The 24,256-nt window shown below is 46.1% G+C and overlaps 1 protein-coding gene across 4 annotated transcripts in view; it reads left to right on the top strand.

Annotated features, from left to right (window-relative positions):
* The window catches only part of cacna1g (calcium channel, voltage-dependent, T type, alpha 1G subunit), a gene marked incomplete at its 5' end in the record, with an annotated part of 186,344 nt that overhangs the window by 46,040 nt on the left and 116,048 nt on the right, over nt 1-24,256 (top strand). For all 4 annotated transcript variants that reach the window (XM_080455501.1, XM_080455498.1, XM_080455499.1 and 1 more), the window contains 6 exons: nt 399-496; nt 13,620-13,779; nt 15,948-16,242; nt 18,707-18,799; nt 20,230-21,151; nt 21,986-22,386. In XM_080455501.1, the coding sequence (XP_080311627.1) occupies nt 399-496; nt 13,620-13,779; nt 15,948-16,242; nt 18,707-18,799; nt 20,230-21,151; nt 21,986-22,386 (1,969 nt within the window). The remainder of the gene's footprint in view (nt 1-398; nt 497-13,619; nt 13,780-15,947; nt 16,243-18,706; nt 18,800-20,229; nt 21,152-21,985; nt 22,387-24,256) is intronic.

Here is a 24,256-nt window from a genome sequence, read left to right as displayed (position 1 = left end):
ACGCAGGGGAACAAGCATTGTTTCATAAGTAAATTAATTGCGTGTTGCCCAGTGAGAGTACAGTAGGAGAATTAGTATTGCATACACAGTGTAAAGGAGCACAGAAAAAGCATTTGCATTTCATATACACGTACAACCGGCTGAAATGTCCAGGGGGATATTATGTGCTTGCATTGCGTGCATTGCGTGCATTGCGGTCGTTCTGAAAGTGTTTACTTTGTAGTATGGCAGGTATTCACACATACTCTGTTTCTCTTTTGCACCCCTCCTTCTCTCCCTCTCTCTTTCTCTCTCTCTCTCTCTCTCTCTCTCTCTCTCTCTCTCTCTCTCTCTCTCTCTCTCTCTCTCTCTCTCTCTCTCTCCCTCTCTCTCTCTCCCTCTCTCTCTCTCCAATACAGAATGCTGGAGTACTCCCTCAACCTGCAGAATGTCAGCTTCACGGCCGTGCGGACGGTGCGAGTGCTCAGGCCACTGAGGGCCATCAACAGAGTGCCAAGTGAGTGACGCTGTTTCCCCCACTGTGTCCGACCTTCGGACCCGTCCATATAGAGCTCAGCTGCACAAACAGATCCTGAAGTGTTAATTTAAGTCTGAAAGCGTGAAAATAGACCCAGTGGACCCATTTTACCATGTAGACCTTAATCCTTGACTTGTGCAAAAATCCTCATATCCCTGACTATACTTCTGGTTCTCACCCTCCATCTGGGGGACTTGTTTTCACCCGTCGTGACATTTTGGCGAATGCATTTCACCACCTGGTAGAACAGGCTTATTGTCTGCTTATTATCTGTTTTAGCACACACACACACTCAAGCCACCAACCGACGTGTGACAATGAAAATGTAAAGTGGCTTCTATCTTCCAACTTCTTCCCTCCGTCGACGACAGCGGAACGTCTGGCGGGTCTAAACGATAGTCGGGATTCTAATGTGGCAAATTGGGTCAGATGGATCAGGTCCTGGTGTTAATCGTCCAGTGGACTGTGGATTGGATTCCTCTCTATATAGGTCAGGGACAAGGCCATCCCCACTTAGCATTCCTCTCAGTCTCACTACTGTGGCTTTCCCAAGCCAGCCAGCCAGCCAGCCAGCCAGCCAGCGCAGCCAGCTTTGGAGTCCGACAGATTTATATGTGATTTTCTCCCTCGCTGGCTTTTATTAAAGGACCACACTTCGTAGTCACGCGCGTGCACGACCGCTTGCGCTCATTCATTCCGATGCGGAAAAAAAACTCACAAATCTCTCGCCCCCTCTCGCGGACATCTTTCATCTTGCCCTCCTTGAGACCACCTCTTCTGTCTTATACAAAACGCACGCACGCAGGCACACACGCACACACACCTGTGCTCATCACCTAAAAGTTGCACATTACCCTCCCGCCCTCACATACCATTTCCTCCATTAGTCTCCATTAGTCTCTCAACAGCGTGGATTCAATTACCAAAGAACACATTAATGTTCCGTACACCCTGAACTCCTCAATGTTAGTTTATCCATTTGTAACTCCGATGGCGTACAAAATGCAACCAAATGGACTCTACAGGTCCATTTGGTTACATTTTGTACACCATCTGAGTTAAATTAACACTAGGGATTTCACAGTGTGTCTGTATTCCCAGACAGCAACAGTGTTTCACCTTGATCCACCCGTCGTGACGAGCATTCGTTGCTACGGCCCCCAAATGCTGTCATTATCTCCCCTCTATTGCTCACATGGGACCAGACTGGAGAGATTAGGGCAGAAGGAGCGATGATTCTCTTGCTGTGTGGCTGTGTGTGTGCGCAGGTGTGTGCGCGCGCGTGCGTGTGTGCGTGTGCGTGTGTGTGTGTGAGACATCGCCGATGTGTACCGCAGGTGGGTGACTGGGACATCAACCCCCCCCACCCTCCAGTCCCCAAGCCACTCCTCCTGTAAACAAACTCCCTTGTCAATCAAACTGACAGCCACCCCCCATCCCCCCGCCCCCAATTCACAACACACACACACACACACACACACACACACACACACACACACACACACACACACACACACACACACACACACACACACACACACACGCACACACACACACTAGCTCATTATTAGGTATTCTAGTGTGCCATTCCTCTGGTTAATCACAGGGCTAATAGTTGCATTAATGTAGGGATGATCATGATTTGCTCTGGTCCTGGCCCTGCACGAAAATGTCATCTGAAGGGGGGGGGGGGGGCTCTTCCTCTTCTTCCTCTTCCTCCTCCTCCTCCTCCTCCTCCTCCTTGAATCATTCCTCTCACATCTCTGGCAGCCTAATCAAAGCCGGTGCAGAAGCATCGCAAGGCGAAAAACTACCGGCATTCATCATGTCCCACACCCTGTCCATCTACAGGGACTGCAGCACGGCCCGTTTATCCCATTAAGACCTGAGGCCGATTCAACAAATCAGTAGTAGTCACACTTTCACGATTTTTCAAAAACATTTCTAAAACAGCAGATGTACAAGCTGAGTTTATCTGCTATTTTTGAATAGTCAACGCTAAAATCTAAAATGACAGATGCTTTCCCGGTTTCAATGGGTTATTGGAAAACTATTTCGGAGGGCTATTTTGAGGACATTTATTAGTGCCTGTGTGTCTGTGGAGCTTTTGGCCCTGTTACGCGTTCAAGGCCCACCCCCACTTAACACGGCGGCCATTCGTGTTAAGGGGTCAGATATGTGGGCCTTGTGCATTTTCAGAGCATGTTTATTTTAATAGTCAATTAATCGATTATGTTCCAGCTTGGATCAATGGAGTTAACATAGTATACTTTAAGTTCCTTTTTATGACAATGAAAACAACATTTTCAAGGTTTTAAAGAATGATTTTCTATATTCTTTAATATTAATGTTATATTGTCATTATAATCTTAGTGTTTTGCCAATTATTTTGGGGCCCACTTGCAATATTCTCACGGCCCGCCACTGGGCCCCCGCCCACAGGTTGGGAATCGCTGTCGTACAGTGTTTTTCACTGCTTCCTATACCTGCTGAATGAGTGAGAAACATAAGCAAGGTGGTATTTTTTTTTAATAGGGCTTTAGTGGTTAATCTCATCATTGTCTACTCATTTGGCCGTATATCGCACATCGCACATCGCACAACATAGACCATTTTGCTCTTAGTTGCTTGTCATTCAGAGATCGTGGTTGTTACACGTTTGTTTATTAGTTATTGCAACTTAAGTGAATGATTGAGTTGATGTCAGCGTAACATAACAGCACTGTTCATAAGTCACGGACAGTCAAGGAATTCTGTTTGTAAGTCAATTTAAACGATGGGGTCTAATAATGTCGTGGCTTCCCTGTCAATAAGCTAAACATTCTGGCCATGTAGCATGCATGCTACATGGGTACTACAGGCATAATGGTAACGTCTCGGGTTCGAATACGGCTCATGTCGCGTTTCAGCCTCTTGAGGCATTGTCTTCCCTGTCGCTCTCCTAGTTTCCACACTTCAACACATTAAAATTCTCTATTAGCTTAGCCATTTATACTCAGAGAGGGTACAAATATGGGTCTATTTGGTTACATTTGTACAGTTTTTTTTGGCCATGCTCATTCGCTAACTTCTCTTCATTTCAATCAGAAACTCACGTCAAAGTAGATTTAACCATTTATTGCAACAAATGGAATACAGTTAAGCTTGGCGTTAAAGGCTCCTCTCTTGGAGATATTCCCTGAATTTTGTCGAAGCAGCCTGCTAAGCATATATTCAGGGAATGCTAAGCAAATCCCCCATAGGGATACAATGTCAACAATAAGCAATACATTGATATTAGTTTGAATTAGCAGATGTGATAAGCACAAGTATTTGAGCCTATGCCAGACTCTAAACAAAGCAGATATACATGATAATCACAAGTATTTGAGCCTATGCCAGACTCTAATCAAAAGGTGGAGGCTGGGGTGGAGGAGGAGCTAGCAGAATGCATTGGTCAGCAACCAAGAAAGACCTAGTGAATACGAAGCCGTATTTAAAGGAACCCCTTGCTAATGCGTGAGTTGTGATTGGAGTATGAATGTGTGATGTAATGACCAGCAGTGCTGTGAATGGGGAATAGAAAGCTGATGGTCACATCAGCTGACTGACAGCTGATTACAGCTTTGGCGTGCAAGACTTCCGTGTCCTGCATGAACTAACGCTATGCTTCATTTGTTGTCGTCTGTCCAGTACTGTCAATATTGTGTCTCGTCTCCTGCTGGCTCTGTGGCCGACGTCGCTCTCGCTGTCCCCTGTCACTCTCATTTCTGTTTACTCCCTTCTCAGCTCTCTGTGTCCCTCTCTCTCTCTCTCTCTCTCTCTCTCTCTCTCTCTCTCTCTCTCTTCTCTCCTTCCCCTCTTGTCTCTCATGTCCTCCTTTTTTACTGCACAACAGAAACATGCACGCACACACACTTGCGTGGGTGGGCACACTTACGTAGATATATGCATATACGTACGTGTTTGTGCACTACACACACACACACACACACACACACACACACACATACACACACACACACACACACACACACACACATGAATGAACACACTTTTCCCAGCAGCGTGTTCCCGTCCCGGGGTTGAGCGTTGGATTGATGAGTCGACACAGCAGGTGACATTTCACATCCCTCTGACCTCACCCTGCCACCACTCACTGTCTCACACCTACATTCACATCCATTGCCCATGCCCAGAGGGCTGTGCCAGCCTTGACGTGGGTATATGTGTGTGTGTGTGTGTGTGTGTGTGTGTGTGTGTGTGTGTGTGTGTGTGTGTGTGTGTGTGTGTGTGTGTGTGTGTGTGTGTGTGTGTGTGTGTGTGTGTGTGTGTGTGTGGGGAGGGGGGGGGGGCTGCAGATGAGATCAGTTCTGACATGGCCCGTGTGTTAAGCTGGATAGCTTAACACACACAGCGCAACTGTGATGTTTTCTGAGCTCTCTGAGCTCGGTATAAGTTATATTAAGCCCTTTAATGTTCTTTAGTGAGCTGCTGGGTCCCTAGAGAGGTCAGAGGCCATGATTCATTTGACATCTTGCTCATATCTTTGACCCAGAGATGACATTTTTATGTCAGGTGGCGGATGGTATTGTACGTGTGTGTGTGTGTGTGTGTGTGTGTGTGTGTGTGTCTTTGACCAGTTACCAAGTAGATGTTTAAGGACAAAGAAAAAAATGGTGCCTCCAAATACGGGCCACCAAATAATAGTTACCTGCTGAAGTGCTTGGTCGAGTGGGCCAGCTTAACATCCACAGTCAAAACTGACACATGAATCAAAGTTACCTAAGTGAGGGAGAGAATAAAACTCAGTGATGACAACAGAGCAGGATATGCTGGGCCTCAGCGCTCATAAATCTCACCCCGCCGCCATAAGTAAGCTGCAGCCAAGCGAGGCAACAATGATTGATACAGCTAGTAGCGTAAGCGCACGAGTCGATAAGTGATTACACACCGGACATATATAGGCCAATGATCTATCCCTCCATCTCCACGCTCACTGTCGTCTTAATGAGACCATGCCCAGAATAGGCTTCCCGTCTTACTCATTGTTTAGCCATGAAGTCCTATTTGGAATTGCGTACGGTGCGCTCAGTGAAGACCGGCACCTACTTGGTCAACTTCAATACACACACACACACACACACACACACACACACACACACACACACACACACACACACACACACACACACACACACACACACACACACACACACACACACACACACACACATCAGGGAGACACGCTTACATGCTACCAAACAGGCATTAGCGAGATGGAACGATTCATCCGGTTCTCCATGCTTTGTTGGGCCTGCTGTTTGTAATTCAGACGCTGTCTTGTACTTCCGCCAGATAAGCCTGAAAGGTTAACGGAGACAACAACAACAACAGCGACCTTCTCGCTCCCTATCTGCTTATACTTTCCTCCTTCAGCATGGCGTGCCAAGCCTCAGTACTGTAATTAAACTGCTCACGAGGACGTCCTACCCTCTATTTATCTCTAAAGCCAGGCTGGCGCACGAGGAGCGGAATGTCAGTGTATTGCCTAATATTGGAAAAATAATTGGCCACTTACATTAGCAGACAAAGCTCTCGCCATCCTAGTAATATCAGCTTGCCTGTGGGTGGAATCGGTCCTATTCTTCCATTTCCGCTGTGTGCCACCAGCGTTTTCAGTCAGAATATTTTAGAAAGAATCTCAGTTAATATTAACCTGGAGGCAACAGGGTTTTTTATAATCACATTATTATTGCAGTTATTCTAAGAACTAATGTAGATTAATGTGTTTTACCTATTCTCAGAGTCTGGGGCCTGCCTCCTAGGAAATCAAATTACAATTACAGTTTCCACTTCAGTTTGGATGGTATTAAAAGCAGAGCTATAATCACAATTCTGTCATACAGATTTATTAGGAAAAACATCAGTGCATAACAATATGAATTTAGATTCTTTTGAGAGGTTATACTCATATAAATGTCCCAATATGGTATTTCTCCCGTCCCAATGGTATTTATTTATTCATTAAATGTTTTCAAGGTATACTAAAGGGGCGATCACTCCGACACTCATCGCTAGAAATGTGTTGCCAGCAAAACATTGTATTATATGATGTAACTAGTCTTTCCAGGCAACAGAGATGAAAGCAACTGGTCAATAATCATTAAGGCAGGTGTTTTCTTAGGTACAGGCACAATGATGGTTTCTTTAACCACTTTGCCCTACATACTTTTGTGACCAAATGTCTTTGTGGAAAATAGCCGATCTACAAGTTCACACCATGTTGTGTGGTGAGCTTGTACATCGTTTATTTGTGCTGAATGTTCGCCACAGAATAGGGACGCTGGAGTTCATGTGGTTACAACACAATGGAACCGCACACAATGACAGGTACAGGTTAAAAACTATGAGCGTCTTGAGGACATGGGAAGGGATGCCGTCTGGACCAGTGGCGCTATGAGACTGAACTATTCACATCAGCCTCTGTCACCTAGAGTGATTCTATCGGCTGGTCACTATGCTGTCTCTGGGTCCAAGTTGCAAGCTTCAAAGCAGAGAGGCAGAGGTGTTGGTAGACACACTGGGGTTAGATTTGTATACCTCGGCAGATTTGGTCTGGCCCCGCTCGGTTGTGATTGGATTTCCCTGCCCCCGACGTGGTGATGCGCCAATCAGGGCCCAGTATGCAAATATGGGGCAGGGTTATCACCAGAAGCATTTTTTTTTTTCGCCTCTTGAAATGCAGGTTCCACACAGAGATTCCAGACTAATATCTACGCAGTGATATTAGATATTAGCATTTGCCATGCCAGGCTAAGATTTGTAGTCCACTGTTCAATGTGGGGTTTGACTAAATCAGGTTCTCAGACATTTTGATGTTTTATATCAAGGATCCCTAAATTGATTTGTACTTGAAATGTCTTGTGCCAGGGGCACCGTAAGAGAAGATCTGTGTTACATTTTTTTTTTAATTATTCAAAATTTGTCACTTAATAGCAGCTCTACAAGCTCACTATGCGTCGCAATCGGCAACAGCCGAAGTATACAATAGGGTTCAAAACTGTTCCTCATTTGGTTGGGGACCCCAAGTAGTGAGAACCACTACTCTAAATGAGATTAAGGGTTGTACTTTTGTCAAATGCACATTCCCCTTCCTGTGTCAACAACAGCCAGTTACAACTGTCATGCTTTGCCTCCTCTAGGAGTCATTGACATGGAACTAGTTAGCCTTCTCTAATCCAGTATTTCTCAAATTTTAAAGGAACCCCCCCCCCCCCACCATTTGATGCAATATTTATCTCTGGTACCCCAATCTACGCTGTAAATGTTCATTTAATTGTTCACTCTCTGAGTCACAGATTTTGTAAGGGTCCATTTGGTTCCTAACTATCAGTAATTTAGCTTGGCGCCCCCTGGAACCCCCTCAAGGACCGCTGGGGGGGTCCGTGGGGTCCTAATGCATACCAAACCGGGGGTCGTTGAAATGAAAAAGAATCACTGTGTTAAAGGAGTGTAAATGGGCCTTAAGGGCAGGTGCAGACTGTGCGTATATACTGTATATGTGTGCTCTTTTCACAGAAAGCCCATTAGCTCACAGTACACAGATCACAAAGCTGGCCCGGGCCTGAGCCTGAGCCTGAGCCTTCATAGGGGGGGTGGGGGGGTGAGGTGGGGAGGTGGGGAGGAAGCAGACCTAATCTGCCTGCTAACAGATGGCTCTCTAGCCACGCAACGCCACCTGGCTGCCAGCCATGTTGGAATGGAGTGACCGCCCGCAGCGAGGTTGACGGGCGGTTGAGGACATGATTGTTATTGAATGCGAAATGTCAATCAGTCGGAATGACCGGCTCGTCCCGAGGCCCGGCCCGGGCCGCCACAGGACCGACTGACTGACTGCTGTGGGACAGATTATAGCGCTCTGCGCGGGATATGCATGTTGGCCCGGGGTTTTTCTTTGTTTGTTTTTGTGAATGAACTGCTGACCTCACATGGCTTTTCTTTCTGGTGATCTGTGTCATCTTGACTTATGCTGTCATCAATATGTCATGAAATCAGAGACATGTGCTTTGCTCGCCCACAAATATTTTATGTCTTACCCCTGGGCTAAGTTTGCTCTTAAAGCGGCGATCCGGGGTTTATGAATACAATGTTATTTTAACCAATCACTGTGGTAGAATATATGTTAGTAATTTATGACTCACTTTTTTTAAACAAGGTTTCAGCCGATGTAACTATTAATCGGTTTTGCTATTAACCGTGGTAAAAAAATGACAAATTATTAACCGTACAGGCTCAGTATAAGAATGTAAAAAAAAATAATAATATGTATAACTGAAAATTCTATTTGGTAATACAGTAAAAGTGTATGGACAGAGGTCCTGCAGCCTACATGTTTAAACATGTTGGCTGCTGTATTATTTGTGTTTAGAAAGGCAATAGAAATGTTGTGGGAAAATACCATAAACCATAAATGCTTAGTGTTGTGAAATAAATGTATGCGTAATAATTGTGATAATCATGAGACTATGAGTGGTTTGCGAGATTAGCGGTTTGCGAGATTAGCTCTGCACGCACGCACGCACGCACGCACAGGCGGCGCCGCTAGCCATAGGTCCCGGACTGCAGCTTTACCACCATCAGTTACCTCCTTGCACACTCACTCGCTATTGATGTGCTGCTCCCAAACCATTCACCAATCAGCCCGTTGATCCTATGTATCTATGTCACTAAATCAATGCCATATATATCAAGGGACTGCATTACTTCTCACACCCTGCCAGGCTCCATCAGTCTCCATCAGTTTGCAGCCAAACGCGTCTCTAATGAAGATCATTGAAATTTGCTCGTTTAATCAGGGATTCAGGTCCCACAGCCTTCATTTGACAATTTAACAAAGGCTGAAAGAAGACTGACAGATGATGTGAGTTGCATTGATGTCTAGGGCTGGACCCATATCAGTCAGGCTGATATATCGGCCATTATTTAACTTTATTGACGACGTGGAACTGATCTGTAGTTTTCAAAATAGCAGATCTACAAGCTCAGGATGCATGAATTGCTCACAATGTATCGTGACGAGTTGAGAGCTTGTAGATTTATGAATAGGGCTTAAATGGTTAAATAAAATTAGGTTTTAAAATTATGTGTGTATTTTATATTTATTTGTTTGCTTGTTGACTGTATAATGTGTTCTTTTCACATATTGAAGTCTACTCAATTAGCATTTTTTATGTATTTGTTTGCTTATAAGTTAAAGGTTCTAAAATATAAACCTGAATCAAATCTTAACTTTAATCAAGTTCAAGTTAACTCATTCAGTGCCAATGACGTCGCAGACGTCACGTTTTTCATAAGCCCAGAGTGCCAATGACGTCTGAGACGTCATTGGCAAAAAAAAAGGTTCAGAACCCAAGATATGATGATTTGAAGATTTGCTGCTCCATTCACTTCTTGTTTAACTTCTTACTGAAAAGGCTGTATCTCGGCTCCAAAGCACTTTTTTTTTACAATGTATTTTTGGCCTTGGCACAGGGGTGATATAGCCAGAAATATTTTTGGCACTGAATGAGTTAATTAGAAAACGTTGCTCTTTCGGGCAAAATATTGGACAAAGCATCCATAATCGGTGGTCTTTAAACTATCGATGGTGGTCTAAGACTCTATTGACAGTGGTCCAAGGCTCTATTGATGTCCAGCCCATGTGTGGATTAATTTCAGAGCTGGCTGCCTTTTGTGTGTTTTGCTGAAACACCTCTGAATATGTCCACCCTTAGCTGTCCTGGTGCGGAGGATACAGTGGGTCTGAGGTCCAGTACAACACGTGCAGGGTTGGCCATTAAATCCCCACTGCGCAAACATATCTCCATTCCCAATCACGAGCTGCGAGAATTGTCAGTTTGCCTCCGTGACTGCAGCAGACACTAATCCAGGCCTCTGTCACGAGCTTATGCGGAAGCTAAGAAGCATTCTAACAGCTCAGCATACTGCTGCTATATAGCGGCCATAATTTGAAGGAATCGCTGCTTAATGTGTCTGCTTAAAAATGCGCGTGAGTGTGTGTGTATGTGTGCATATTTGTGTGTGTGTGTTTGTGTACACTTGTGCAAGAGATGTTTACTGCTCATTAATGACCTAAAAGGGAGCTTGAGAGAAATGGGGAGAGGGAGAGAGAGATGGGGAGGGGGGTGGGGGGTCTTGGGGTGCTAGAAGTGCAGTTGTAGGCAAAAAGTCGGGCTTGTCAGAGAGCATTAGCTTCCACACCTCTTCGGCAGCCAGCTGAATCTATCTGAATGCGACTTCTTTGGGAGCTCAGGGTGATTATGTTAAATGGATGACATACTGTAGGGGCAAGCACCGATAAATCGCTATAGCCCATGACTCAGTCGTCTCATTTTGCATAACGCGCTGCATTTAGCCATCTCCAGTAAAGCAAATGTCTCTTCTTCCACAAACAACATTGGACCACAGCCATTTTCATAACTTTTCTGCAGCGTAATTGTATCGGAGCTCTCAGAAACTTTCATCTTACAAACAATTGTATACGTTTTGAGTATCACCCCTTATCACCCCTGCATAAAGTACAAAAAGTTAAATGACTACAGCTTAACCACATGAACCCTAGCATCCCTGTTCTGGGAATATCATAATAGGCAAACATTCTACCTGTTGTTGCATGTTTACTGTTCTTATTACTATTATTGCCTCTACAATGTCTAAGGAAACAGAACAAAATTACTGTATTTAACTCGCATGTGCACAAGATGTAACAATAAAGAAACCTTGAACCTTTAAAAAAGGCGAAATAGCCAAGCAAAGCTCGTAACGCATTGCAGCATGGTATTTCCCCTCTTTGATGTACAACAAAAATATATAGGGATTAAGTGGTTAAACACGATTCAAGCTCCCATACGAGTTATTCTGTTTTCAGTGCCGCTGGGTATTACTTTTTCCCTGCAGCTAAGGTTTCAAAGCTCTGGCTCTAGCTCTAGCTCATGATGGCTGCATGGGAGAAGCACAGTGGTGTTGTTTGGTGGTGTAAACTTCTGCTGTAGACAGACATGCAAGTTACCCAGCCCACGCCGGCACTCTCCTCAATGTCACTCACTGTATAGCTATGCCATGCCTTTTCTCTTCGACTCTCCTTATCTATCCCTCGCCTCCGCCGGCTGTCTCTGCCTCATTTGTTCACGCTGCCTTTCCAGGTGGGCAAAAAAAATAAAATCATCCCTGTTTTTCTTCTCCTTTCCCACTGTCAAAGAAACAGACTTTCTCTGTATCTGACTCTCTCTCTCCCACTCTATCTCTCTCAGTCTCCTTTCTCCGTGTCCTTCCCTCTCTCTCCTGTCGTTCCTCCCTGGCTGTCAGCCTAGCAGACGGGTTCTGCTGGCTCTTTTCGACATGCAGGGATTGACCCAGCTTCTCCAATTACCTAGAAAAAAATAAAATAAATCCTGATCGAGGGAAATGATCCTCATTATTGACGCTTGGTTCACCTGGTTTCTGCTGCATGGGAAGATAAGCAGCAGGGATTAAATGAAGGAGAGAGAGGGAGAGAGAGAGAGAGAGAGAGAGAGGGGGGGGAGAGAGAGAGAGAGAGAGAGAGAGAGAGAGAGGGGGAGAGAGGGGGGGGAGAGAGGGAGAGAGAGAGAGAGGGGGGGAGAGGGAGAGAGAGAGAGAGAGAGAGAGAGAGAGAGAGAGAGAGAGAGAGAGAGAGAGAGAGAGAGAGAGAGAGAGTGAGAGTGAGAGTGAGAGAGAGAGAGAGAGAGAGAGAGAGAGAGAGAGAGAGATGATGGAGACTAAGGAGTGAGCAGCATGGAGCAAATCCAAATAGGGAAAGTGACAGGTGTGCAGTGAGTGGAAAAGATGCTAGCTATTGTAGCTAACTAGAAACATACGCACGTAGACATACAGTACATGCATTCATACACATAGTCCCTCAAGCATGCCTAAACATACATGGTACATAAATAGAGACATGTGCAAGTGAATGATAAGAAAAGGCCAACATGAAAGCAGGCAGTGACAGCAGAATGATGCAGCAAGATATACTGTAGCGAGGCAGAGGAAGTGCGTGGGCAGTGTGAAGTCTGTGTGTTTGTACGCGTGCGCGTTGTCACAAAGTTTAGGGAACGTTATCCAGAGCCGACAGAATATGTTAGAGCCGCAACGCCAGGCCTTACTGTTTTATAAGCATCCATAATATGTCCGCCTCGGCATCAATACCCCACACTCTCCTTAACGCAATGCTACCTGCTCGCTTGCTGTACCTCACAACTCACAACCTATTTCCCCTCAAGCCATGGGGATGCTATGGAGATTTGTCTCATCTTTGTACCTTTTCTTTCTTTAACTTTTTATCGGGGAAAGGTTTAGCTGAGCACAGGTACTCATGTTGGAACATAGCTTTGTGTTTCTAACCTTGGTCAAAGAGAGTTTGCCTTGTAAAGTTAAAGGTGGTATTTGCATTTATTTTTTATTTGTTATGTTTTGGTTAAAAGTTAAATCTCTATATTCTGCTCCATTGCTATAGCGTGTTAGTTCTGTAAAAGGGCTCTCCCCATCTCTCCAGCTCATTAGTAAATAGAAATGTAATGTTCAGGTCGGGACACCAATTTGATCTAATCAGGACAGAGATCATTTATCAGCTTCAGTTTTGTAGTGTTCGAGTTCCACTTGTGTCTGCTCATTTGTTTAATTTCATCACTTCTAATGTCACTTGTTTATCCTTATCCTGTATGAGTTCTGTCTGCTGATTGGATCAAATAGGTATCCTGGCCTGAACATGTATTTTCTGTTAAAGTGCTTGGGGAAACCCCTGTTACTGAACTCAATGGTAGGTGGTATAGAAATGATTGCTATCACAATATATGAGGAGAGCTATTTAATACTTATTAAAAAAAAACATTCACTTACATCACCTTTAATATCGGCGAATCATTTTCAGTTAATATATGCAGATAGATCCTTCCGTGTGCTATACTGTACATACAATGTATAGGTTCAAGAAGATGTCCATACTACCTACAGTATGTTACTTCTGCCACCTGGCATATTAAGGTCACTGCATTGCTGTGCTGTTGTTGGAGTAACTGTTTGTCATGTGTGTTGGTGTCCATCGCAGGCATGCGTATCCTGGTCACTCTGCTCCTGGACACCCTCCCCATGTTGGGCAACGTTCTCCTCCTCTGCTTCTTCGTCTTCTTCATCTTCGGCATCGTGGGCGTTCAGCTGTGGGCCGGCCTGCTCCGGAACCGCTGCTTTGTGGAAGACAACTTCTCTTTGTGAGTCTCGCCGTGCATCCACATCCGCGCGTGTGCGCGCGCACACACACACACAGTGTATATTTTGAGTGCACACGCAGAAGCCATTACAGCGTTTAATCCTTTCAAACATAGTCATGTCATGGATCCCCAAATTGATCTGTATTTGGCTGCGGACCACCATCTGAAAAGATGTTGTGCCAGGGACGGGCGTCCCTGGCACATAAGAGAATATTTGTCTCAACATGTTTCAGAAACAGCAGATGTACAGGCTCACAACGAGTCGCATCGTGACAGTTTCGAATTTTCCAGGGAAAAAAATATAGTTTACGTGTTTAGACTGTTCCTCATTTTGCTGGGGGGACCCCCTGGAACCCCTTCAAGGACCCCTGGGTGTCCCCCGCACCCCAATTCAAGAACCAGTGCTTTAATGTGTTCGCAGCCGAAAGCAATTTTCCTTATACGGTTGTCATTATTGTTATTGATAACAGGGCGAGATGAAGGGAGCCGATCGGGTCAAGGTAAGACCTTGATCTGTGTGGGTGAAGAGGAGCGTGCAAGCGCGGCTCTGACGTCGATGAGCTTAATGATCCCAGCGTCTAATCATAGTGATGAATGGGACATAGACAGGCCGGTTCATAATGAGAAAGACCCCATGTGGGCCAGCTGTATATGGGACACGGGTCTCCCATGACTTATTCATATTCCCCCGGTGTCATCCGTGCCTCTATTACTCTCGTCCATAGGATTTATGACATCTCACAGCTGTATATTAAGCTCATGCGTAATGGCTTGAGTGAGCGGCCACATTTATTTTTTTCCTCCTCATCATCAATTTTTGAGGGATTCTTTGCGATGCGTCGCCATTTTTGCACAGCGGGGTCTGTGGCATTTTCAGCTCGTTTCGGGCCGACCAAATGTTTAAAGTGCCTGCTCGTGGGAGCTGAGTTACAGGGGGGCATTTTGTGCAGCTTAAGTAATGGACCTTTATCGTGGCAATATCTCTAATGCTCATTTTTACATGATCGCAAAGCATCAGCCCAGATGGGAGCTGCGGCACAGCACATGGCCTGTGTGATAAAGTGAACACATTTTGTGTTGTACTCAGCACGCACTGCAGCACTTACAACAAAGAGATAGGCTTTCCCGACAGAAGCTTTGTTATGCAAGTACATCGGAATGCGTGTAAGAGCCATATAAATACATAAGTGAATGTGCTGATTGCAAGAGGTGGTTGGGCTGTGGACAGGAGTGCAGTGGAGTGGAGAAGTGAGCCCGGTAGGTAATTGCAGCTACTTGTGCGGTTAATAAAGCCTGTCACACACCCTGTGAGCACAATGTATGTTGACAGACGCCCCAATTATCCACCGGCGGAGATGTGCACTATCAGAGATAGGCCTGGCGTAGCACAGTGTGTGTGTGCGTGTGTGTGTGTGTGTGTGTGTGTGTGGGCGTGGGCGTGGGCGTGTGTGCGTGTGTGTGTGTGCGTGCTTGCGTGCGCACACAGCCCCTCTCACACCCAACCACACACATGCCAGCCGCAAATGCGCGCATGCGCCACGCACATGCACACTCATGCACAGTTTGCACACATGTTTATAAATAGATGATAACCCACAGTGCAAATACATTGCACAGTGAGACTGACAGACAGTCATGGATAGTACATAGATAAGTGTAAGATAAGTAATAATCTTTTCACAGAAACAGCCCTGACCTTGAGTAACTCCCCTGTCACCCTGTGCACTCACAAAAGACCCAAGAGACTGTGATAGAGCCTCATTTTATTTTCTATTTTGACCATGCACCTTAAATATATTATCTTATATTGTCCTCTTATATGACTTTGTTTCCTGATTGTTTCTCTATTCTCTATTCCAGTGTTTCCAAAACACAGGGCCGTGACCCATTTTGGGTTGTTTTTTCGTGGGTCGTGAGTAAATATGTAGTTTTCCAAAAGATTGTATTAAATGATAGCACAGCAGACACCAAATGTCTCTTTTGGGTCTCGAGCTGAAAAGGTTTGTGGAACCCTGTTTTTTAAACTGCGGGGGGAAAATTGGGAGCTCGTACGAAAAATAATTTCACGCACGCTTTTACACCCGTAAACTTGTCATATGTGCCAATAAAGTTGAAGTAGAGTTGAAGGAGTTGACGTGGTCCTGTTTTCCCCGCCTCCTCTTCCTCAGTCCTCTGTCGTTGGAGCTGGGCAAGTACTACCACACGGAGAACGACGACGAGAGCCCCTTCATCTGCTCGCTGCCCAAGGAGAACGGCATGCGGGAGTGCCACCAGGTGCCCACCCTGTACGAGGAGGGCGGCCTGCAGTGCAAGCTGGACATGGAGGGCTACAACAGCACCGACAACACCACCTGCGTCAACTGGAACCAGTACTACACCAACTGCTCCGCCGGCCTCGTCAACCCCTTCAAGGGAGCCATCAACTTCGACAACATCTGCTACGCCTGGATCGCCATTTTCCAGGTGACTCAGGGGGGGGTCAACTCCCCCAGAGAGTAGAAGTGGACCCAAAATGTGTGCAACATTTGGGTTCATATTTACGCTCAAGTTTAAGCTGTGTTCCAGGACTGATTTCAATGAATAACGTTTTATTTGAACCAATCTGTATGGTAGAGCAGTGGTTCGCAAACTTGGGGTCGGGACCCAAATTATTTTGGGGGTCTCCAGATGAGTAGCTTAATGTGCAACATTACTCACTCAACACTAACCAACATACTGTACAGTTTAAGTGTATACAGGGTATCCGCACACAATTTAAGGACCTGTTAGACATTTTTAATACCAAATTGGCCAAAATTGTCAAATGTTACGTAAGACTGAGGCAAACATTGAGACAGAGACAGATAAATATTGAGAGGCGTTGTGAGCTTGTGGCTATTTTCACAATATTTATCTGTGGAACTGAGTCAAACTAAATGTCATGCCTACAATTCCAAGTGCTTGCCAGGATGGGGGGGGGGTGCCCTGTTCAAATAGGATTATTTTGGGGGGTCGCAGCCTGAAAAGTTTGGGAACTCTTGTGGTAGAGTAGAGTACGTTAATACAATGTAAGTAGCACATGCAGTGGTTGGAGGTGGTTTCCCTACACACTCACTCCCCACACCCAGGTGTCGGGTTTGACACATACAGGTACTGTTAGAGATGTAGCCCTGACTGAAGCTCATAAATCCAACATCTCTCCTGGACAACCGGGGATTGCCTCTTGAATGAGTGATCATTAGATGTTTGGTTTCCAAAGCAGGGGGACCTGCAGGGTTCTTATCCCAGGTGTTAAAAATTGCAATGACCTCCCTCCACTGGCACTGGCAGAGGACATTAAACGCATGTATTGTTGCTTTAAACGAACACTGAGAATAGTACTGTGCCGTTATGGATCAGCCACTCAAAATTGCATTATAGTTGTCTTTTTTTCTTTTTTTTTTATCCCTCGATTTTGTAACCCTTTTTTCACCCGGTGCCAATTTGCTAAGTGATCCTGGGCACTACACTCCCCCCACCAGCCTAGGGAGGCCAGGGCCGAGCTCATGCCTCCTTCAATGCATGAGAGCCAACTGAACTTCTTGTCACCTGACAGGGGAGAGTTTCCCTGGTTGGACGTAGCGCGTGGAAGGAACACGTTATTCCAACCAGTTCCCTTCCCCTCCATCAGGCGCCCCAGCTGACCAGGGGGAGGCAGTATAGTGACCAGGATTACTACATGTTTTTGTGAGGGTATTAACTACCCTAGGAGACACGGGGAGAACATGCAAACTCCACACAGAGTAGGCCCTTTCGCCAACCCCACCTAGGGTATGGGCGCTGATGACGCGGAGGAGAAGACACGCCCCCAGCGTCCCCGGCGGGAATCGAACCCAGGACCTTCTAGCTGTGAGGCGACAGCGCTACCGACTGCGCCACCGTGCCCTTGCATTATAGTTGTCTTGATATAGAATTAATTTTTATATTAATTTTATAACCCTTATGGTTTTCTTTTTTAGTATTAAAACATGCAGTATGGATAGTTAAAGTGAAGGCTGTGCAGGAAACAGAGAAGGCTAATTGCTCCAGCAGCTGCTTGCATCAAAGGAATAGAGCTTATAGGATTAGCAGGTCACTACAGCCAGAAAGAGAGAGAGAGAGAGAGAGAGATACTATAAGTCTCGATTTTTCCACACCATTGGTTCACTTATCTCTGCGTTCATCTGCAAAGCCCTCTGTGAAGAGTTCTCCTCTCCTGTCAGTCTAGCAGGGGGAGTATATTTCTGGACGATGAGTGTCAGTTTGGCTGAGGTGAGCTCTCCCATACTGTGCTGTACTTCTGGGGGGTGTTCCCCAGGGAGTGAGTGCATCGAGCCCGGTGTCAAGGCTTAACATATCCTTGCTATTATGTGAAGTCTTAATACGCTGAGTGGTCTACAATGTCAAATGTGCTCCGTTAAGCCTGATATATACCTCCTTACACAGTGGGAGTGCTTTTTCTTTCCTTTTCGTGCGATTGATTCGCCTGAAAATATAATTTCTCACGTTTCACGTTGAGCACATTGACACCGAACGCAAATATTATATGGGCGATAAAGTCACACAATTCTTTTACGAAACTAGGTACAGTACATGTTTCACCGCAAATAAAATGCATCAAGCTATTTGAATGAGGCATCAACTGCTATATGAATAGCTTGAATAGTTTAATGCGAAATAGTCACACTCACAGATGCATTTTGAGATTTATTCGTCCCGCTCCCAGGGTGTACACACACACACACACACACACATCAGTCTTATGTTGCACACCAGTGTTGTACTTGAAGAAAGCTTAATCAACTTTAAGTATCAAATCATCTCTGTCCCCTATGTCTGTTTCTATGTGTCTGTTTTATACCTTTGCGCTCTCTCTCTCTCTCTCTCTCTCTCTCTCTCTCTCTCTCTCTCTCTCTCTCTCTCTGTCTAGGTGATCACATTGGAGGGCTGGGTGGACATCATGTACTTTGTGATGGATTCTCACTCCTTCTACAACTTCATCTATTTCATCCTACTCATCATCGTAAGTCCTGCTTTATGACAGCAGCTAAATGCCTGTGTGTGTGCGTGTGTGTGTGTGTGTGTGTGTGTGTGCGCGCGTGCACGTGCTCATGCACGTGTGCATGTGTGTGCGTGTGTGCATGCGTTTTGGGTACAGTACACAAAAACAGTTCACTGTTGCTGAATGACTTAGCCAGTCTATCATTCAGTACGCAGTCAGTGTGGCTGCGTTGGCGTGTGTGTGTGTGTGTGTGTGTGTGTGTGTGTGTGTGTGTGTGTGTGTGTGTGTGTGTGTGTGTGTGTGTGTGTGTGTGTGTGTGTGTGTGTGTGTGTGTGTGTGTGTGTGTGTGTGTGTGTGTGTGTGCATCCATTCTTGACACTCTGAAGGACTTTAGCAGTCCTCTGTCATATTTAACTCACAGTATACTGACATGACTGTCAACCATTTTCCAAAGAATACCACGGTTTGTTTGGTTTTCAAGAAAACTATTCCATGGGATTCCATATTCCATTATGCCGTCCAATTCCATCCATATTAAGTGCTGTATGAAATTCTACTTGCAGAGACCGTAAACAATTGCTTGAGATACAGTAAGTGATCCAACGCAGTGACATTTCTGTCATAGAGAACCTTTTTATTCAAAGCTACATTCGCTTCATTGCATTTCAATTCAGTTGAAAGCGTGGATTGATTTGAAAAGGTCCCCGGAGAAAATAATTGATCTACTGACAAAATTCAAATGTCCATGACTTCTTAACACCAACAGAAAGTTCCGCCGGAGAGTAAGGCACTACAAGGTGGCTTCATCACATTTCAGTCAGACAACTCTTGGATTTAATTAAATAATTATTGAGCATAACAATTTTTGAGCATAGATATCTGAAGCATCGATCGTTTGGCTTCAAGGCTATGTCTCTATTCCCTGTAAGCATGAAATATTCTAAATTAAGTGATATGCCAAATAGATATTACAGGGAATGAAATAAGACCCCAAATGGGCTTATAGAAACAGAGCCCACAGGCGGATGCTGGGGAGGCGGTGGGATTGCAAAATAACTCCATAGGGCAGCAGCAGACAGCAGTAGAGGCAGCGGCAGCACAGCAGCACAGTGAGCAGCAAGGAGACTTAAGCAAAGAATGATCAGGTAGGCCAGGAGGTTTGAATAGCCCGCCCTAATCAGGTGAAGAGTGCATGTGACTGATCACCTGACCAGGGCTTGGCGCTGCCTTGAGATGTGTGCCTGAGCCAGCTCCGCAGGCTTCCCATAATGAAAGAAAACATAAAATAAATCCAATTTGGAACAAACGGTATGCTTTAGAAAATGGTTGGCAGTAAGGTAAATTATACCGTCATAGTCATAGTCAATAGGCTACACATGCCTGATCACCTGTCTGGTCCTTAAAGTGTGTGATTAACATTGACAGTCATTGTCACTGCTTCACCCCCCCAGATCGGCTCGTTCTTCATGATCAACCTGTGCCTGGTGGTCATCGCCACCCAGTTCTCAGAGACCAAACAGAGGGAGAGCCAGCTGATGAAGGAGCAACGCGCCCGCTTCCTCTCCGAGGCCAGCACCCTGGCGTCCTTCTCGGAGCCGGGCTCCTGCTACGACGAGATGCTCAAGCTTCTGGTCCACATCGTCCGCAAGTCAGCCAAGCAGGTGGCCCACCTGTGCAGGGCCCTGGCCCGACGCGCGGGCCTCAACGTCGCCGCCTCGCCCCTCGCCACGGCAGAGCCCCAGCGAGGCCAGCGGAGGAGGAGGAAGGCTTCCAGGCAAGGCTCCGTGTCGGTCCATCACATGGTGCACCATCACCACCACCACCACCACCACTACCACCTGGGGAACGGCAGCGTGAGAGGAGTCGCGGGAAGCATCAGGGGTCTGGAGGGACCGGGCGCCGCCATTAGGGACGTGGAGTCCGGTTCCCAAAACGTCAACGGAGGGGCTCCCGTCGTGGCCACCGGACACCTCACTTTGGCCCCCCCGCCCACTGCGTCCCCCGACGTCAGCCAGGCGGTTGCGACCAATCTCACTGGGGGGTCTGTTGATTCATCGTCGATGCGCAGTGTGTACCATACGGACTGCCACTCGGAGGCTCTCCAATGTAGCCCTTCACCCACCGCCCTGGGCCCCGCAGCGAGCCCCTTCTCCCTGGCCCCGGCTCCAATGTCCCGGGCCATGAAGAGAAACTCTGTGCCTTTCGCTGCTCCAGGCCCTAAGAACTACCCCACCCTCCAGGCAAGAGCCCTGGGCGAGTCCAGGAGAGGGAGCGTCGCGAGCACTCTGACTAACATCAACTTTAACCTTAACATCCCACCCATGCCGCTGGACAGACGGCCGCTAAGCCTTGTGGATGCACACACACCTGCTGGTAGGAAGACACACAGCAACAGGAATGTCCTAAAGTACCCTTATTTTCACTCTCAGAGTTGAATTAAAACAGTATAAACTTCAAAGTCACAATCACGAATGCAATCAAATGCAAAAAAAAATAAGAGGCTTTGACTCGGCTCCATTGGTTGTTGCTCCCGGGGATAGTTGTTGTTTGTTAAGGTTTGGTTTGCATCTCCGTGGATTAGAAAGCTGGCTGCTGGAGTGGTGAGATTTGAAAACAAACACACCTCGCACACACCAACACTTAACATGAATGGGTTCCCACGCCAGCACGAAAGAACAGCAAGAGCAAACCGCCAAAGGACAAGAATTTGATTCTTCTCCAAATGATGTCTCATTAAGCACAGCTCATATCGAGTGATGAAATAGAATACCGTGCAGTCTTTGTCCACTAGAGACAGGAAAGCTGCTAATTAGAGTCAATAACTGCTAATCCTTGATGTCCTAGCTTGCGGTTAGTTTCGGGGCCAGCTCTGGCCAAGTTTTAAAAGTCCAGCCAGGTTCATTGTGGTTCTTAAGACTGCAGAGAAGCTGGCTTCATGTCAAGCGGCCAGGCCGCGGCACGGCTCAGCCCTGGCCCGTGGACACAAGGCATTACTCACACTGTGCAAACTGGCCATTACACTCAAACGCACTCCTGTGCTGACACGCATAAGCAACCATCCAAACACGTTGCTGAGAAAAACTGACTCTTAGCTTTGTTTCCATCATTTTGTCTAAACTCCTTAATTTATCACATTTGTGCTTGTTTAACTCTCAATTCCTTCATTTCCTCTTCCCTTTGTCCAATCACGTCCGTCCGACCCCCCAGCTCAGATCTCCTGCCAGATTTCGGCCCGTGACCTCAGTGTAGCCAGCAGTGCTATGGACGCTGCCGGCCTCACCTTCGACCCCGAGAGCTGCCCTTACTGCGCCAAGGCCCTGGCCAACGAGTCCGAGGCCGGCACCGACGGCAACGAGACGCCGGGCGACTCGGACAGCGAGGGGGTGTACGAGTTCACGCAGGACCTCCACCACAGGGACCAACGGGACAGCCGGCAACCCAGGAAGAGGCACCAGAGGCTGGGCAACACGGCGGCCAAGGTGGTGCGCTTCTGGAGGCTGGTGTGTGACACCTTCAGGAAGATTGTGGACAGCAAGTACTTTGGCCGAGGGATCATGATCGCCATCCTGATCAACACTCTGAGCATGGGGATCGAGTACCATGAGCAGGTGGGTGTTTGGTCTGTATTTGTGCACACCAGGGCTGGGCAATATATGGACGTGATGATAATTTAAAAAAATGTCTCGTAATCTTTCAAAACCTTTCAAAAATATCTATCTAGATCTACCATTTCTGAAAGTATAAGATAGGGCTTAAATGATTAAAACCAGGAAAAGACGACACTTTTGCCTTATAGGAGGATATTACAATACCCCAAATCCCAGACTATATCTAGTCTTATATCACAATATTGAATATATTATCTAGATATTTCCTAGTGCACGTGCGTGTTTGTGTGTTGAGTGTGTGCGTGTGTGTGTGTGTGTGTGTGTGTGTGTGTGTGTGTGTGTGTGTGTGTGTGTGTGTGTGTGTGTGTGTGTGTGTGTGTGTGTGTGTGTGTGTGTGTGTGTGTGTGTTAGGGCATTCACAGAATAGTCGAATATTCGCATATTCGAATATCAAACCGACTATTCGACTATCAAACCACTATTCGACTATTCGAAAAAAAAAAAAAAAAAAAAAAAAAACCTTTTTTTTGTGGCTTTTCTAGAGCAGACATGCAGCTGTGAGCTCTGGTGTGACGTCAACTCGCATTCCTTGAGTCGAGTCATCAATGCAATTGAAAAAAAAAAAAAAAAAAAAAAAAATTTTAAATTTTTTTAATTTTTTAATTTTTTATAATCAAATCGAATAATCGAATATTCGAATACTTTTGGGTCGAATAATTCGAATACCATAAATCACTATTCGTTAATGCCCTAGTGTGTGTGTGTGTGTGTGTGTGTGTGTGTGTGTGTGTGTGCGTGTGCGTGCATGTGTGTCGTGACTATAGTGTTGGACTTTTTGCCAAGTTGGATGCAAACACCCTCCTTTGAGGAAATGTAAAGACATGCACAAAGCAGTGGCACAGAAATACTTGTGCACGCTTATTTTTAAGTGTATAGGGAAGTAATTCCATTGGTAACGCAACATTGTTAGAGGATATTAGCTTGACTTATAGACCCTCTGTTTGTGTGTGTGAGTGTGTGTGTGAGTGTGTGTGTGTGTGTGTGTGTGTGTGTGTGTGTGTGTGTGTGTGTGTGTGTGTGTGTGTGTGTGTGTGTGTGTGTGTGTGTGTGTGTGTGCGTGCGTGCGCATGCGCGCGCTTGCGCGCACTTGCGTGTGTATTATTGTATATTATTGTGTGTGATTGTGTAAGCTACACCAGTCCCTCAGGCCCGACTGGAATTCCCTGTGTCTCTCTTTGGTCTTGTTTGTTTACAGAAGCATAATTATGGCCATGTGAGAGAGACTGAACGAAGAGAGAGAGAGAGAGAGAGAAAGAGAGAGGTGGTGGGGGAGAAGGAGAGAGAAGCAGAAAGACTGAGGGTGGGGAGGGAGCGAGAGTAAAACGAGAGAGAAAAGAAAGGTAGAGAGACAGAGAGAAGGATGATTCTGAAGGGTGAGGGAGGGCTGATCGGTAACATCTGACAGAGATTTTCCCGCACTTACTTCTTTGTTGCTCTAACTATAGCCTGGGGGGTGGGGGGGGGGAGCAGGCTACATGGATCCCAGCCACACACACATACACACCTGATCTCTAACAAGTTCAACCTGCGTGCGGTACCGCTGATCCGAGGTCAAGTCGGAGGATTGGGTGGATTTGGAGGCAGTAGAATACATACTGTATCTTTTAAGTGACCTAATGTTACCCTTTGAGGCGGCCGTTGCGTTGGGGCTTTGATGATGTCGTTTTTGGCACGCGTGTGCTTTGGCAAATAGCGATGTGATTGAGAGCGACACAGGGGACCTCGGCACTTCCTCCACCCGTAACCCCTAGACTTTATTTGGTTACTACAAAACAATGAAGGTTTAATCACACGTACCGTGTAATGTACC

The sequence above is a fragment of the Gymnoscopelus braueri genome (assembly GCF_963280865.1).
Source record: "Gymnoscopelus braueri genome assembly, chromosome: 17".
NCBI classification, from domain to species: Eukaryota; Metazoa; Chordata; class Actinopteri; order Myctophiformes; family Myctophidae; genus Gymnoscopelus; species Gymnoscopelus braueri.
Note: the sequence above shows the minus strand (reverse complement) of the source record. Positions and strands in the feature narration are given on the sequence as shown.